Source organism: Papio anubis, chromosome 3, assembly GCF_008728515.1.
Source record: "Papio anubis isolate 15944 chromosome 3, Panubis1.0, whole genome shotgun sequence".
NCBI classification, from domain to species: Eukaryota; Metazoa; Chordata; class Mammalia; order Primates; family Cercopithecidae; genus Papio; species Papio anubis.
Genome location: NC_044978.1, coordinates 4,405,269 through 4,419,790, shown reverse-complemented (window position 1 = coordinate 4,419,790; position 14,522 = coordinate 4,405,269). Strand labels below are relative to the sequence as shown.

The 14,522-nt window shown below is 43.3% G+C and overlaps 2 protein-coding genes across 3 annotated transcripts in view; one reads left to right on the top strand and one right to left on the bottom strand.

The window, feature by feature from the left end:
* LRP2BP (LRP2 binding protein) overlaps nt 1–11,235 on the bottom strand; it is a 30,714-nt gene extending 19,479 nt beyond the window's left edge. Inside the window, exon 1 of the mRNA XM_009207978.3 lies at nt 11,151–11,235. The gene's annotated coding sequence lies outside the window, so the exon portion shown is untranslated. The remainder of the gene's footprint in view (nt 1–11,150) is intronic.
* Nucleotides 8,780–14,501, top strand: ANKRD37 (ankyrin repeat domain 37). 2 transcript variants are annotated; one of them, XM_003899420.5, is made up of 5 exons: nt 8,787–11,248; nt 11,436–11,588; nt 13,200–13,291; nt 13,833–14,036; nt 14,274–14,501. In XM_003899420.5, coding segments are annotated over exons 1-5 (477 nt in total). In that variant the 5' UTR covers nt 8,787–11,221; the 3' UTR covers nt 14,275–14,501. The 2 variants fall into 2 exon arrangements, with proteins under 2 accessions (XP_009206238.1, XP_003899469.1); XM_009207974.4 differs by lacking the exon at nt 14,274–14,501 and having other exon boundaries at nt 8,780–11,248; nt 13,833–14,040.
* Nucleotides 14,502–14,522: the final 21 nt, after the last annotated feature.

Genomic DNA, 14,522 nt, shown 5'->3' with positions numbered 1-14,522 from the left:
AAACCCCCATGTTTACCGTTATTTTTCCTTTCAGTACTATTGCCTGATAGGAGTTTTTAAAAACCCTATAGTGTTCATATAGTAATTGGAAACACCATCTACACATATATGATGAAAAATTAGAAAAGAATAACTATTACTGAGATCTCAAAAGACAATATTGATCCAGGCAGTAGCTTCCTGTTCTTCCCGCTCCGCGCCCTCCCCGCACCGCCCCTCCACGTCCAGCTACATCCATTTGTGTGTTTAAAACAAAAGTGCTTTTTCCCCACGCCCTTCCTTTTGGGTGTGGCAGATTTATACCATCAGGCCCTGAAGAGAGGAAAAGTGGGGAAAGACAGGATGTGTTTTAGGACCAGATAAGCTGTGGCAAGCACGGGATGAAAGAGTCCAGTAGCTTTTGATTTTATTTTTCTCGGATTTACCATGTGTTCTGTGATCAAATAAAACAGGCTAAGAAACACTGATATGCTCAAAACCTTCCTGCCGTTTGTGTGGGACCCACACGTCTATCTGTCCTGTTCCCAATGGGGAAAACCTTGTTGGCAGTTACGGCTGCCGGGTCCTCGCTGGAGCTGACACTGTTAGAGCTATAAATACACTCTGGGCTGGTATACCCCTCCGAGGTCAGCTAGTAAAATACATGAGTAGAATTCCTTAAACTATGTGATAATTGCTCATCACCATCCAAGTGTGGCATAAATCATAAAAAGAATGGACAAAATCAGGGTCACAAAGAGAACTGAAAAAGATCTGTCATAACCAAAATTTACATTGACCTCTGTCCTAGAGTATGAGAACCACGCTGAACAGAAACCAGATCAATCTTTTATACAATATTCCTTTGTAGGCCCATTAACGTTGCCTGTCACCCCACCTCCCCATGTCCCTGGACAAACTGCATGTATGGTAACATCATCCCACGCCGGGCGCGGTGGCTCACGCCTGTAATCCCAGCACTTTGTGAGACTGAGGCAGGTGGATCACGAGGTCAGGAGTTCAGGACCAGCATGGCCAACATGGTGAAACTCCGTCTCCACTAAAAATACAAAAATTAGCTGGGCGTGGTGGTGGGTGCCTGTAGGCCTAGCTACTCGGGAGGCTGAGGCAGGAGAATTGCTTGAACCCGGGAGGTGGAGGTTGCAGTGAGCTGAGATCACACCACTGCACTCCAGTCTGGGCGACAGAGCAAGACTCTGTCTCGGGGGGGAGAAAATGCAGAAATAACATCATCTTATACAGTGAGGCTCAAGGTGTCTGCAGACTGATCTTCAGCGGAAGTTGTTTCTTTCTCAGGGAAGATACAGATTTCAATTTAGAGCAAGACAGAGAGAAGTTATGTTCAGAGAGGAAAATGCAGTATTCTAGTTGAAAGGAAAAACAAAACAAAGATTCCTGGTATCGCCATTATTATTATGCAGTAACATTTGAGAAGTTCTGGACAAACAATAAAACACAAAACAAACAAGATATCTTTTTAAAAGAAGCATAATTATCTTTCTTGGACATGATGATTGGGTCTCTGGAAATCCAAAGGGATCAGCTTAAAGGCTGCCTCATGTGATTAGCTGAGGAAAGCGACAGGCTGTGAAATCAACGGACAGAAATGAAAAGCGTATCTTTCACAGCCAGTGAGAAAGTACATAAGGCAAGGAATGCTCATTACACAAAAATATAAAATATGTGGGAATCACCTCAGATAAGTGTCTATGACCTATATGCAGAAAACCATTAACATTTTAAATATTAATTTTAAAACTCCAGGCATCGGTCAGAGGCCCAGAAAGTGGTGGGCAGAGAGGACAAGAGAAAAGGCTGGGCTCCAGCCTACCTCAGGGCTCTTGAGGGCAAGGGGCAGGTGGATTCCAGCCATTTCTGTGCTTTGGAAAAGCTGCCTGATGCTGTTTTAGTCTTTGCACAAGCTGCATCCTCACTAGTCCTGGGCAAACCTTTGGCTATAGGAGACAGGTACACCCCAGCGTGACTCCTGGACCTTGGAGACCGCACCGTCCAGCAGTGCCTGGGACTCTTATCAACGGAGGGGTCAGTTGAAATGTAGTTGCTTTGGACTTACTGAAAGGACTAGCTAGTGGTGACAAGCTGCGGCACCAGCACTACGAAGGCCACTGAACTGAGGACAGAGTCAATTGGATGCCCTGGAGACATGTACATACATGATGTTTACTGTTATATAAAAGTAAAGAAGCAAGGGGAGAAAAGACCCTATGTGTAAACACATCAAATCCATTGTGTTGGCCGGGCACAGTGGCTCATGCCTGTAATCCCAGCACTTTGGGAGGCCAAGGTGGGCGGATCACCTGAGGTCAGGAGTTCGAGACCAGCCTGGCCAACATGGTGGAACCCTGTCTCTACTAAACATACAAAAATTAGCTGGGCTAGTGGTGGGTGCCTGTAATCCCAGCTACTCGGGAGGCTGAGGCGGGAGACGAGGGGCAGAGACTGCAGTGAGCCGAGATTGCGCCCCTGCACTGCAGCCTGGGCAACAGCGAGACTCAGTCTCAAAAACAAACCAACCCACAAAAAACCACTGTGTTGAACTGTGGATTATGTGCAGGTGTATAATGCCTTAGCTGAAAGCTTGGGAACAGATACGTTTTCGAATGAAGACGCGTTTGGATTTTGGAATTGTCACACAACGTACAAATAACATATAACACGTGTACCCCCCCGTGCAGAACCTCCTGGGCATGCTCTAGAATTGCACCCTTTTGCCATAATTGTATTTCTGCAGTAAAATGTAATATTGTTCACAAAAAATGGAATAAACACTAAATAAAGTCTCCGGTGTGTGCAGGTAAGATGATCTTCCTGCCTTAAGAATTATAAACATACTTCGTTTCAGACCTTCATGTATTTTTGAATTGCAAGTAAGAGACTGTGGACCTGTACGTTTCTCTTCTCTATTTCTCAAAATTTCTGTAATAATATTGTCGTGAAGTTATAAATGTACTACCACTGGCCACAGATGGACAGCCATAAGGCTATCTGTCCTTGCCTACAGCAGCTCCATATTCCTCACAAGGTCCCCACCCCGCTTGAGACGGAGTCTCGCACTGTTGCCCAGGCTGGAGTACAATGGCGCAATCTCAGTTCACTGCAACCTCCACCTCCCACGTTCACGTGATTCTCCCATCTCAGTCTCCCAAGTAGCTGGGATTACAGGCACACGCCAGCACATCCGGCTAATTTTTTGTATTTTTTAGTAGAGACGGGTTTCACTATGTTGGCCAAACTGGTCTTGAACTCCTGACCTCGTGATCCACTCACCTCACCCTCCCAAAGTGCTGGGATTACAGGCGTGAGCCACTGTGCTGGCCTAAAATAATAATTAAAACAAGTGAATAACAATGTAATATATGATGCTGAGATAAGTTCTATTCAGAGTATATATCTAGTATTCTACATTTTCCAGGCACTTTAAATGACCTTCATTAAAAAAAAAAAACTGAGTTTTAAACTTTTGAGTGTCTCAAATCATCAAGTAAATCATTTTTAGTTATCCAATTTTATGCAGGTGCAACTGGTAATACAAATTTGTGACAACCTTAGTATCTGTTCCTCTACGGTCCTTACATTCTTTACGTGAAAGGAACAGACTGCACAGTAAACACATTCGGAGCCCTCTAACCTAGCATTCTTGGGAGTGGCAGGAGGTCACACAAGAATGACAGTGGAGATTAATAAAAGAGTGTCCAAAAATGCCATGTGCACTTCATACTCAAAATGTGTAAAAAAATTAGTTATTTCCCAATCTTTTCATTTAGGGCCAGAAGTGATTTAACTAGTGTTCGACTGTGAGAATTTAGCATTGTATTGCATAAATCATGGGCATAAGAATTCCAGATTAGGTTTCTTTAAAATGGAGTATAAATTTTAAAATGCCCATAAACAATCCAAGTACAGAATTCTTTCCCCCATCTTTTACAGTTGACTTAATATTCTCATCTACTTCAAAACAATTTTCCGTAGTGACTTGACTTTGAAAGCATTCATTTTCTTAAAAACAAGCTCTCATGTCTTACTCATATCTCATCAGTTACATAATATTTAATTGAGGCCGGGCAGGGTGGCTCATGCTTGTAATCCCAGCACTTTGAGAGGCCGAGGCAGGCGGATCATTTGAGGTCAGGAGTTCAAGACCAGCCTGACCAACATGGTGAAATCCTGTCTATACTAAAAATACAAAAAAATTAGCTGGGCGTGGTGGCACATGCCTGTAGTCCCAGCTACTAGGGAGGCTGAGGCAGAAGAATTGCTTGAACCTAGGAGGCAGAGGTTACAGTGAGCTGAGATGGCGCCACTGCACTCCAGCCTGGGTGACAGAGCAAGACTCCATTTCAAAAAAAGAAAAAATATTTAATTAAATTACATTTTATAATAATCCTTCCAGGTGTGGAAAAACGGACTGTTGGTAAGCACACAGTTCAACTGGTGTGAGCCCAAGCGACTGACATTCTAGAGAATGCCTATGGCCTTCCAATGGTCAGGGCGATGGGCAGTCAGCATGTGTTACGAGGAAATGAAGTGTGTTGGATAAGCAGACCAAACAGCTATGAGAACTCTGCCACTGTGAGAGCTTTAACTGGCCTCAATTCCTCTTTTTTGAAGTACACTTTATGTTTTACAACAATTTGAGATGTACAGAAAAGTTGCAAAAACACCCAAGTGTCCCCTCAATTTCCCCCACTGTCAACATGACATTATTATGGTATGTCTGCCACAACTAAGAAACCAACATTGGTTCATGAGTTACCTAAAACTCTGTACTTCATTAGGATTTTACTGATCTCTCCATTAAAGTCCTTTTGCTGTGCCAGGATCCCATCCAAGTCACCACACTATTACCAGTCAGCATGTCTCCTGAGCCTCTTCTGGTCTGTGGCAGTTTCTTAAACTTTCCTTGTTTTTCATAACCTTGACAGTTTTGAGGAATACTAGCTGTGTATCCTATAGAACGTCCTCAATCAACGTTCATCTGTTTTACTCATGATTAGACTAGGCTATGGGTTTTGGGGAAGAATACCAAAGAGGTGAAGTGGCCTTCTCATCCCATCGTGTCAACCATCACATCGTCAGCAGGACTTTCCAGTGAGGATGTTAACAATTACCTGGCCACGGCAGCATCCAATAGGCTTCTCTATTGTAAAGTTGTTTATTTTCCCCCTTCCCATACTCCACTTTTTGGAAGCAAGTCATTATGTGTAGCCCACATTCAAGAAGGCATTGGAGGCGGAATTCATCTTCATTAAGTATTTGAAATTAAGTATTTGAAATCTACATTAAGTATTTGAAATTCTTCTGTAAAGAAGCATTGTCTTCTGTCTCCCATCTCCCATTTACTTATTTATTCATTCAGTTGTTTATATCAGTATAGACTCATGGATAACTATTTATTGAGTTATAATCCAATAGTACATGAGTTTGTTCCAGTTTTGTCCACTGGGAGCTCTTTCAGGTTGGCTCCTGGGTCCCGTTGACACACCCCATCCTTCTGCTTTTTGAGTATTTTCTTCCTTGTTCTGGTATACACGACGCTCTAGGCTCAGCTTGTATTTTCCCTGCCCCAGCCCTAGAATCAGCAATTTCTGCAAGCAGCCCTGGTTTCTTTTACTAGAGAATGGCATTAGAAACCCAGATCTGGGTACTGGGTGTGTTCATTTTTACTGGGGTGTCACTGCTTTAGGTCCTCTCACAGCAGGCAGAGCTAGAACATATGTATATGTATAACCCATGTATACACACACATCTATAATTATTTCTGCTTCTCTCCATCTGAATCTATATTAAGCTAACTATGAATTCTTAATGACATTTTGGACATATGCACTACTACATGGCTCATTTTAGCCTTCTCTACTTATCTGTAACTTCCCTCTCCAACAATAAACCTGGTTGCCTCCATCGATTGGTTTAATATTAAGGACTAACTTTCTACCTTTTTCTCTACTTCATGTAATTCTATAAATTTATCATATGTAATTTCCACATTTCATTGAAAGAATATATAACCAGGAGCAGAAATAACAAAAATATGAAATACCTTTCAAGTTGTCCAAGTTCTTATCACAACAGTGAAGAAGTGGACACTTTTTTTTTTTTTTAAACCATTGAGACCACTGGATCCCTTCTGATTACAGGCTCTCAGGAAAGTAAACATCATCAAAAGAGGATAACTATACTTTGTCTTTTCATTTTGCCACAATGTCTTGTTGCAGCAGTTGTTTAGAATAACTATACAATTTATCACCTTCCCCAAGAAGTTTGAGTTATCAAGGCTGGAAGAATTTATGTTAAAGAGGAAGAAGAATTTGTGAGAAATCCTTCCATTTTTACAATCATTAGGGTCATGGATTTCTTGACAGTGGCCAATGAAGGACAGAATTATATTTGATTAATTAATTCATCTTAAATCTGTCGATGTTTTAAAAAAAAGTTTAAAATAAAAATCTATTGAAATTCCAGATCTGGCTATAAGCTTCTGTCTTTGAAAAGCTGTCACATTTGGAATGATAGTATCACCTTCAGTGTATGAACGATAGAAGTATTATTGCCATATCATTATTAATAAAAATATTGTTACCTCTAAGACTCAGTGGACTGGTCAACACTGATATACCATTGGTGCCTGGCTGGCAATAAACAATTAAGACATCATATTCGGAAATGCTTTATGCGTATTACTTCAATGCTTTGGTGTTACTCTCAGGCCTCTGAGCCCAAGCCAAGCCATCGCATCCCCTGTGACTTGCACAGATATGCCCAGATGGCCTGAAATAACTGAAAAATCACAAAAGAAGTGAAAATGCCCTGCCCCACCTTAACCGATGACATTTCACCACAAAAGAAGTGAAAATGGCCGGTCCTTGCCTTAAGCGATGACATTATCTTGTGAAATCCCCTTTCCTGGCTCATACTAGCTCAAAAAGCTCCCCCACTGAGCACCTTGTGACCCCCACTCCCGCCTGCTAGAGAACAACCCCCCTTTGACTGTCATTTTCCTTTACCTACCCAAATCCTGTAAAACGGCCCCACCCTCATCTCCCTTCGCTGACTCTTCCCGGGACTCAGCCCGCCTGCACCCAGGTGATTACAAAGCTTCACTGCTCACACAAAGCCTGTCCGGTGGTCTCTTCACATGGACGCGCACGACAGTTATGATCTTCTCAAGGGATTTAAAAAATACTTGTGAAACCAGGCCAGCTACTGGGATTTTTAGTTTTCAGTATTTTTGGAGATGAGGCCTCGTTCTGTCACCCAGGCTGGAGTGCAGTGGCACAATCTCGGCTCACTGCAACCTCTGCCTCCTGGGTTCAAGTGATTCTCCCACCTCAGCCTCTCAAGTAGCTGGCATTACAGGCACGTACCACATACCTGGCTACTTTTTGTATTTTTAGTAGAGACGGTTTCACCATGTAGGCCAGGCTGATCTCGAATTCCTGGCCACGAACGATCTGCCTGCCTCAGCCTCCCAAAGTGTTGGGATTACAGGCGTGAGCCACTGCATCTGGCGAGATTTTTAGTTTTGCTTTACATTATTTCCCTTGCTTTAGAGCTAAAGTTTTCTAAGGCATTACTGCACGTATACAATCCAATTAATGTTTTAAAATAGTGGCAAGTAGGAATTAGGTATTCTCAATTACTCCTCCTTTCAATACTGTGCCTTTTGGTAACGTTTTCCAGTGTTTAACAGGAAAACCACTGCAAGCAGGAAATAGACAAAATTAGCTTATCGGTTCCAGCAACTACTTTTAATAATTTTCACCTGGCACAATTCACTTATTCAAGAATAATTACTTTTCTTTTTTTTTTTTGAGATGAAGTCTTGCTCTTTCACCCAGGCTGGAGTGCAGTGGTGTGATCTCAGCTCACTGTGATCTCAGCTCACTGCAACCTCCGCCTCCCAGGTTCAAGTGATTCTCTCTTAGCCTCCTGAGTAGCTGGGATTACAGGCGCCCGCCACCACACCCAGCTAATTTTTTGTATTTTTAGTAGAGACCAGGGTTTCACCATGTCGGCCACGCTGGTCTCGAACTGCTGACCTCAGGCGATCCACCTGCCTCAGCCTCCCAAAATGCTGGGATTACAGGCGTGAACCACTGCGCCCGGCCCTCAAGAGTAATTACTTGAATAGGAAGTACTAGGTTTAGTATTGTGGGAGATTCAAAGCCAGGAACAAGGCTACACTAACAGTCAATATTAAATAAAAGAGTTGTTTTTCTATGGATTATAATGATTTTCTGTGAAGACTCTTCCGTGGCCAGGCGTGGTGGCTCACGCCTGTAATCCCAACACTTTGGAAGGCCAAAGCAGGTGGATCACTGGAGGTTAGGCGTTTGAGACCAGCCTGGGCAACATAGTGAAACCCCGTCTCTACCAAAAATACAAAAATTAGCTGGGTGTGGTGGTGCACAGCAGTAAGTCCAGCTACTTGGGTGGCTGAGGCACGAGAATCGCTTGAACCCGGGGAGATGGAGGTAGCAGTGAGCTGAAATCACGCCACTGCACTCCAGTCTGGGCAACAGAGCGAGACTGTGTTTCAGAGGAGAGAAAAGAAAAAAAAAAAAAAACAACACTTTAGTTTGCATTAAAGAAACCAATCTTAGTAGCCTGAATTTACCAGAGGTGACCAAAATTATTTAAAACACATAGATATGACAAGAATGTGGGGTCTGGAGTCAAACTGAGTTCAAATCCCTGGTTTACCTCCTAATAAACATGACAAGTTAATGGACCTCTCTAAGCCTCAATTTCCTCTTCTGTAAAATGCAGATAATACCTATGAGCATTAGTTTTGAGGCACAAGTGCTCAATTAATGTCAATTTGTAATATAACAAACTGGAATAGACGTTAGTGGTTAATACTTTCTCATTTGTCAGCCTCTCTCTATTTCACATCACTGCTGTATGTGGATTACACACTGCCCCCAGACTGAACCACATACAGTGCTCTCAATACTGGAAGATATTTTACACTTCTTAGAAACACTCTTCCCTTCCTGGACTACTTAGCAAACTCCTACCCTCAAGATTCGGCCCACACACCTCTCATTTATTTGGTCACTTACTCATCATCCAACATTTTTTTTTTTTTTAACACTCGCTGTAAATGGCATCCTCGTTCTGGAAACACATCTACCAGCAATTAAAACATGCAGAGTTAGCACTGCTTAGGAGAACACCTACTGAATATGCATCTTAGATCATCCTCCTCTTTAGAATACTGATCCCACCTGCTACACGCCTGGTGAAAACTCCAGTCACTTGCCAGTAAGATATTATCCCCCAAATGTACTTATCCTGTGTTCGTGCATTATAAGCTTTGTTCAGTTTATAGTTTCTAGGCCCATTACTAAGGATGTCAGATATCCAGCTAAGATATAACTTTTTTTTCTGAAAACAATGTGAGCTATGGACAAGTACGCTGTGATTAAAGGGAGAAAAGCTGTTAACGACTCCCAAAATTTCCTTTCCTTATGAAATTTACATATGTAACAAGCAGTTAAAATATAACTACCAGACTTAATGCATACTGAACAGAAATCTTGTTTCAAAGAAAAGATATGAAATATGGAGGCACTTTCACCACACAAATATCCCATTACATATGCTAACTGCAATATTTATGTTCAAAACTCTAAGAACGTGTCTGATACTCTTTGAAGGGAATTCCTGAAAATGAACTTCTGTGCAAACCTGAAGCTTCAATGCATGTGTTTTAAAAAGGAATGTTTACTGAATTTAAACAAGAGAAAAGGGAAATTGGCAATATGGACACGTGATCACCTCACAACTCTCTGACAGTAATCTCTGCACTGCCATTCTTTAAACATCATTAAAAGGTATTGCGAATAGTTTAAGTATTAAAAATACGTAATGTAAGAATGATTCTATGAACACACATTTATGTTCAAACATTCATATGAATAAAAATGCTTAAAACCACCCCTTGGGTAACTAACAACATAAACTTGCGATTGCAAATTTTATGGCTCTTACTACAAAACAAAAATTAGAATGAAAAGACCACTTATCTTTAGAGGACAAGCATGAGCTTGTCTTCTAACAGCACAATAACAAACGTATTTATTCCTCCGTGCTTTCAAAGGCATCAACACAAGGGAATCACTAAAAGTGTAGGGGAAAAGAAACCACTAGGCTGGAGCTTTGGCGTCTACGCAGATCCTTCTGGAAAAGCGCTTAGGGAGAGTCTAGGGAGCAGCTCTGACGTCAGCGGCAGCCATCGGAGGTCAGGTCTGTTCTACAAAAGCAGCGACGCACGCCCGGCAGCACCCGCGGCGCAGGAGGGCGCCATCCCCAGCCCCGCGGGTCCGAATCGCACGCAGCCGCGGCCGCTCTCCCGTGAGGAGAGCCCGGCGTGACGGCCCCAGCGTGCTGCGGCCTCTCCCCGGGGGCTCCTCCACAAGGATCCCTGCGGGGGCCGGGCTCGGCCGCTGCCGCTCGGGACAGCCATCCCCTCGAATTCGCGCTCGCGGTCCCTGCCTTCACGCCCCGGGTTGGGAGGCGGGCGACGGCGCGCGAGATAAAGGAACTTGCGTTCCCCGGCGCCGAGGCGGCAGCAGCGCCGTGCACAGCGGCTTCTGAGCGCGGCGTCGACGGGGAGCTGCGTGCGGCTCCCTGTTTCCTGGTTACGTGCGCGCCGGCAGAGCCAAAACCTGCGGCCGAAACTCCCGCTTCTCCGGAAGGATTAAAGGGCGGGCGCGCTACCAGGAGACGTGTCAAACTCAGCGCGCCTCATGGCGGCCGCGGCACCCCTCCCGCCCGGGCTCCTGTCCGTCCCCGCCCACTGACTTACCCTGCGCACGCGCGCTGAGGCTCCGTGCGGCGGCCGCGGGCCCCGCCCTGAGGTGGGAAGGCCTGGCGCATCCGCAGCTGGCCAATCGGCGGATGGCCTCGCGCGCCCGCCCCCGCCCCATCCTGCCCCCGGCGCCGGGCTCCACGTGCCAGTGTTTGTGTACGTGCGGCCTCCGCGGGGCTGGACCGGGTCCAGGTGGTTGGGGATTAGACTGCTCGGGCGCAACCGGAGCTGGGGCGCGGCTGCCAAGGGCCGGCCCGCAAGTCCCAGCGGTCTTTAAATTCTCCCGTGCTGGGGCCGGCGTGCGCACTCTTACCTGCCGCGGTGCGGCGAGCGTCCCACCGCTCTGCGCTTCCGAGGATTCTTGTCATCTGCCTTAGGCGGGAAATGCTGTTGCTGGATTGCAACCCCGAGGTGAGCTTTCGTCCTGCAGGCTCAAGTTTCCAGACGCGTCTTCTCGGGAACGCGGGGACTGACCACTGGGCGCTGCCTGGTCTCGCCTGGTCAGAGCTGGTTGTGAAGGGCGAGGAGATTTCCAGCCTGGAGGGGCGCGGGACTGGACAAAGGTGAGAGAGGTGCTGGATCTGTTCTCTTCCCGCAGGTGGATGGTCTGAAGCATTTGCTGGAGACAGGAGCCTCGGTCAACGCACCCCCGGATCCCTGCGAGCAGTCACCTGTCCACTTAGCCGCAGGAAGCGGCCTTGCTTGCTTTCTTCTCTGGCAGCTGCAAACGGGCGCTGACCTCAACCAACAGGTAACTAGGTAACTGATTGTTGCTGTGCACAGCCCTCCCCTCCAGCCCAGATCCAAACAAACATTCCTCAGACGCCGAGAGTTGCTTCAGCTCTATAGCAGCGATGTCCAACAGAAATAGAATGCAAGACACAGATGTAATTTAAAATTTTTTTCCAGTCTTGATGTGAGGACATGAGAAATTTCAAGTTTTTAAGTAGCCACATTAATAAATATGGAATTTTAGTATTTGACCCAATTTGTCCAAAATATTATCAGTTCAATATGTAATCAACATAAAGCAATTGCTGATTAGATGTTTTACATTTTCTTTTACTCTGTGTCTTCACAATCCGGTGTGACAGCATATCTCCAATCAGACTAGTCACATTTTAGATACTCTAGCCTTAAGTGGCTATTGACTCATATTGAACAGCACAGATCTAGTTTATTTCAAAAGAAGTAATTGCTACACTACTAAGTCTCCCGGTAGCAATTCAAATACTTGTGAGCTATGTCCACAAGCATTCTAATTTCCTAAAGAATTTTCTTAATGTAGTTTTCATCTTCCGTTGAATATTGAAACATGGTGAATTTTAAATTGTAAACTTTTCTGGGAGAACTCTTTTTATTTGCTTACATTTTAATGTATGTGGATATGGCTACACGTTTGTATTTATTTTGAAACGGGGTTTTGCTCTTGTCACCCAGGCTGGAGTGCAATGGCACAATCTCGGCTCACTGCAATCTCTGCCTCCTGGGTTCAAGAGCTTCTCCTGCCTCAGCCTCTGTAGTAGCTGGGATTACAGGCACACGCCACCATGCCTGGCTAATTTTTGTATTTTATTAGAGACGGGGTTTCACCATGTTGGCCAGGCTGGTCTTGAACTCCTGACCTTAGGTAATCCGCCTGCCTCCCAAAGTGCTGGGATTACAGGAGTGAGCCACCACGCCCAGCCACACGTTTTTATTAATGAAAACGGTATGAAAAAGCAAACTAAGTTATCAAAAATAAGCTTTTACAGCTTACCGAGGGAAAAAAAATGAAAAGCTTGAAGTAAAAAATTCAGTCCAAAGGAGGAGATTTTCAGAAGGTTCCATACTGAAATGAATATGCAAGCATAGTACATTCCTACGTTTCAAATTAGCCCAGAGAGTTGGCTATCCCTAATGTAATCACTAAAAGTATCTAGAAGATCTAAATAAAGGAATGAATGATAATCATTTCAGAGCATATGCTAGAATGGTGAAGTTATAATAATCCACTAGTTATTTAAATTAATTCTGCATTCCTGAAATCTTGCATTTGTAAACAATTATCAATAGTGTTTTTAATTAGAACAGATGTTGATGCACATTTATATGTATCAAAAACACATTACTTCTTAATCTTAAAGTGACTTAAGACTTCTCATTTCTGAAAACAAACCCAAAACCTGAACTGAGAATGAATATTAACAAAATAAACTCACGAAAAGTGTTTGTGTTCTCTGCCAAAAAAAAAAAAAAAAGATTCCATCCAGTACAATGCAATTCTAACTAGCTTCCTTAAATAGCTAATATTAGATGTCACTCACCATCTTCCACAAAAAGTATTTTTGGGAGACTCTAAAATGTACTGTCTTACCTTAAGGATGTTTTAGGAGAAGCTCCACTACACAAGGCAGCAAAAGTTGGAAGCCTGGAGTGCCTTAGCCTGCTTGTAGCCAGTGATGCCCAGATTGAGTGAGTATGAAAATAGTGGCTTCACATTTCATGTTTCCTTGGATTAAACTAATCAGACTCCTAAACCTTAGTTACATGTGCTTTTAAAAATAATGCTTGCCTAATTGATAATTTAGTGTTAATCATTTAAATGTTAACTTAGGTTGTTGGTGCTGTCTAATAATACTCTGTTCGAGTCAGTAAAAAGTCAGATCCTCAGCAATCAGAGGTGCAATTTTGTTCAGTATGACTGTATTCTACTTCAGTTTCAGTTTAGGAAAACCCATTCTGTAGTTCTCATTGACTACCTTTGGGTACTCATACACTGTATTAAACATCAGATAATTCTTACATTCATTCAGAACTGGAATGTGCACTCTATGCTGGATTCTGTTAGTTGCTGAGGATACAATAGTGACCAAACATGCGATTTCCCTACGCATCCTTTACCTCTTCTGTTCTGCAGTCAACATTTGTATGAGCCCAAAATTCCCTTGTAAGATATTTAAAAAAAGACTTAAGTTCAATTTTTCATTTAACTCAATTTTTATCATATTTTCAGTTTATGTAATAAGAACGGGCAAACAGCTGAAGATCTCGCTTGGTCATGTGGATTTCCAGACTGTGCCAAGTTTCTTACAGCAATTAAATGCATGCAGACAATGAAACCAAGTGAACACTCGGACAGGAATGATCGTGTTCCTGTGCTCAGACAGAAACGAAGTTTTGGAAGTGTAGGAAATATCAGTGGGAAAAGGAAGTGTTGGTAAGTAACTCAGAGCTGCTGTTTTCCTCCCTCAGCAATTGATCTCATTTGCATAGCATTTATTATTCCATTTAATATTGACACTCATTTCTAGTAGTGGTGTTTCATTCTCATTAACATCTTAATATTGGTTATATGAGTCTAGAGACCAAAAATGGGCCTGCATGGTGGAAGTTGGGGATAAAACTCATTTTTTTAAAAAAAGTTTTTAACGTCAGCATGTTTTTTTAAAAACAGATGTCACGTGGGTCATGAAGAAGTCTGAAGAACGCCCTCATTTCATGCAGATCTATAAGCTCCTGCTTTTGGCTTTACCATATGTGTGTCTAAACTCCTTCTGAGAAGGAGGAAAAACTTTCTTCCAAGTGAAGATCCATTTAAGAACACATGTATTTACATGCCTATAACATGCTGGTTGTGTATGCTTTGTCTTTTAAGTTTTATTAAAGGAATGTCTAAAAAATACATTCTCCGTGCAGTATTTAC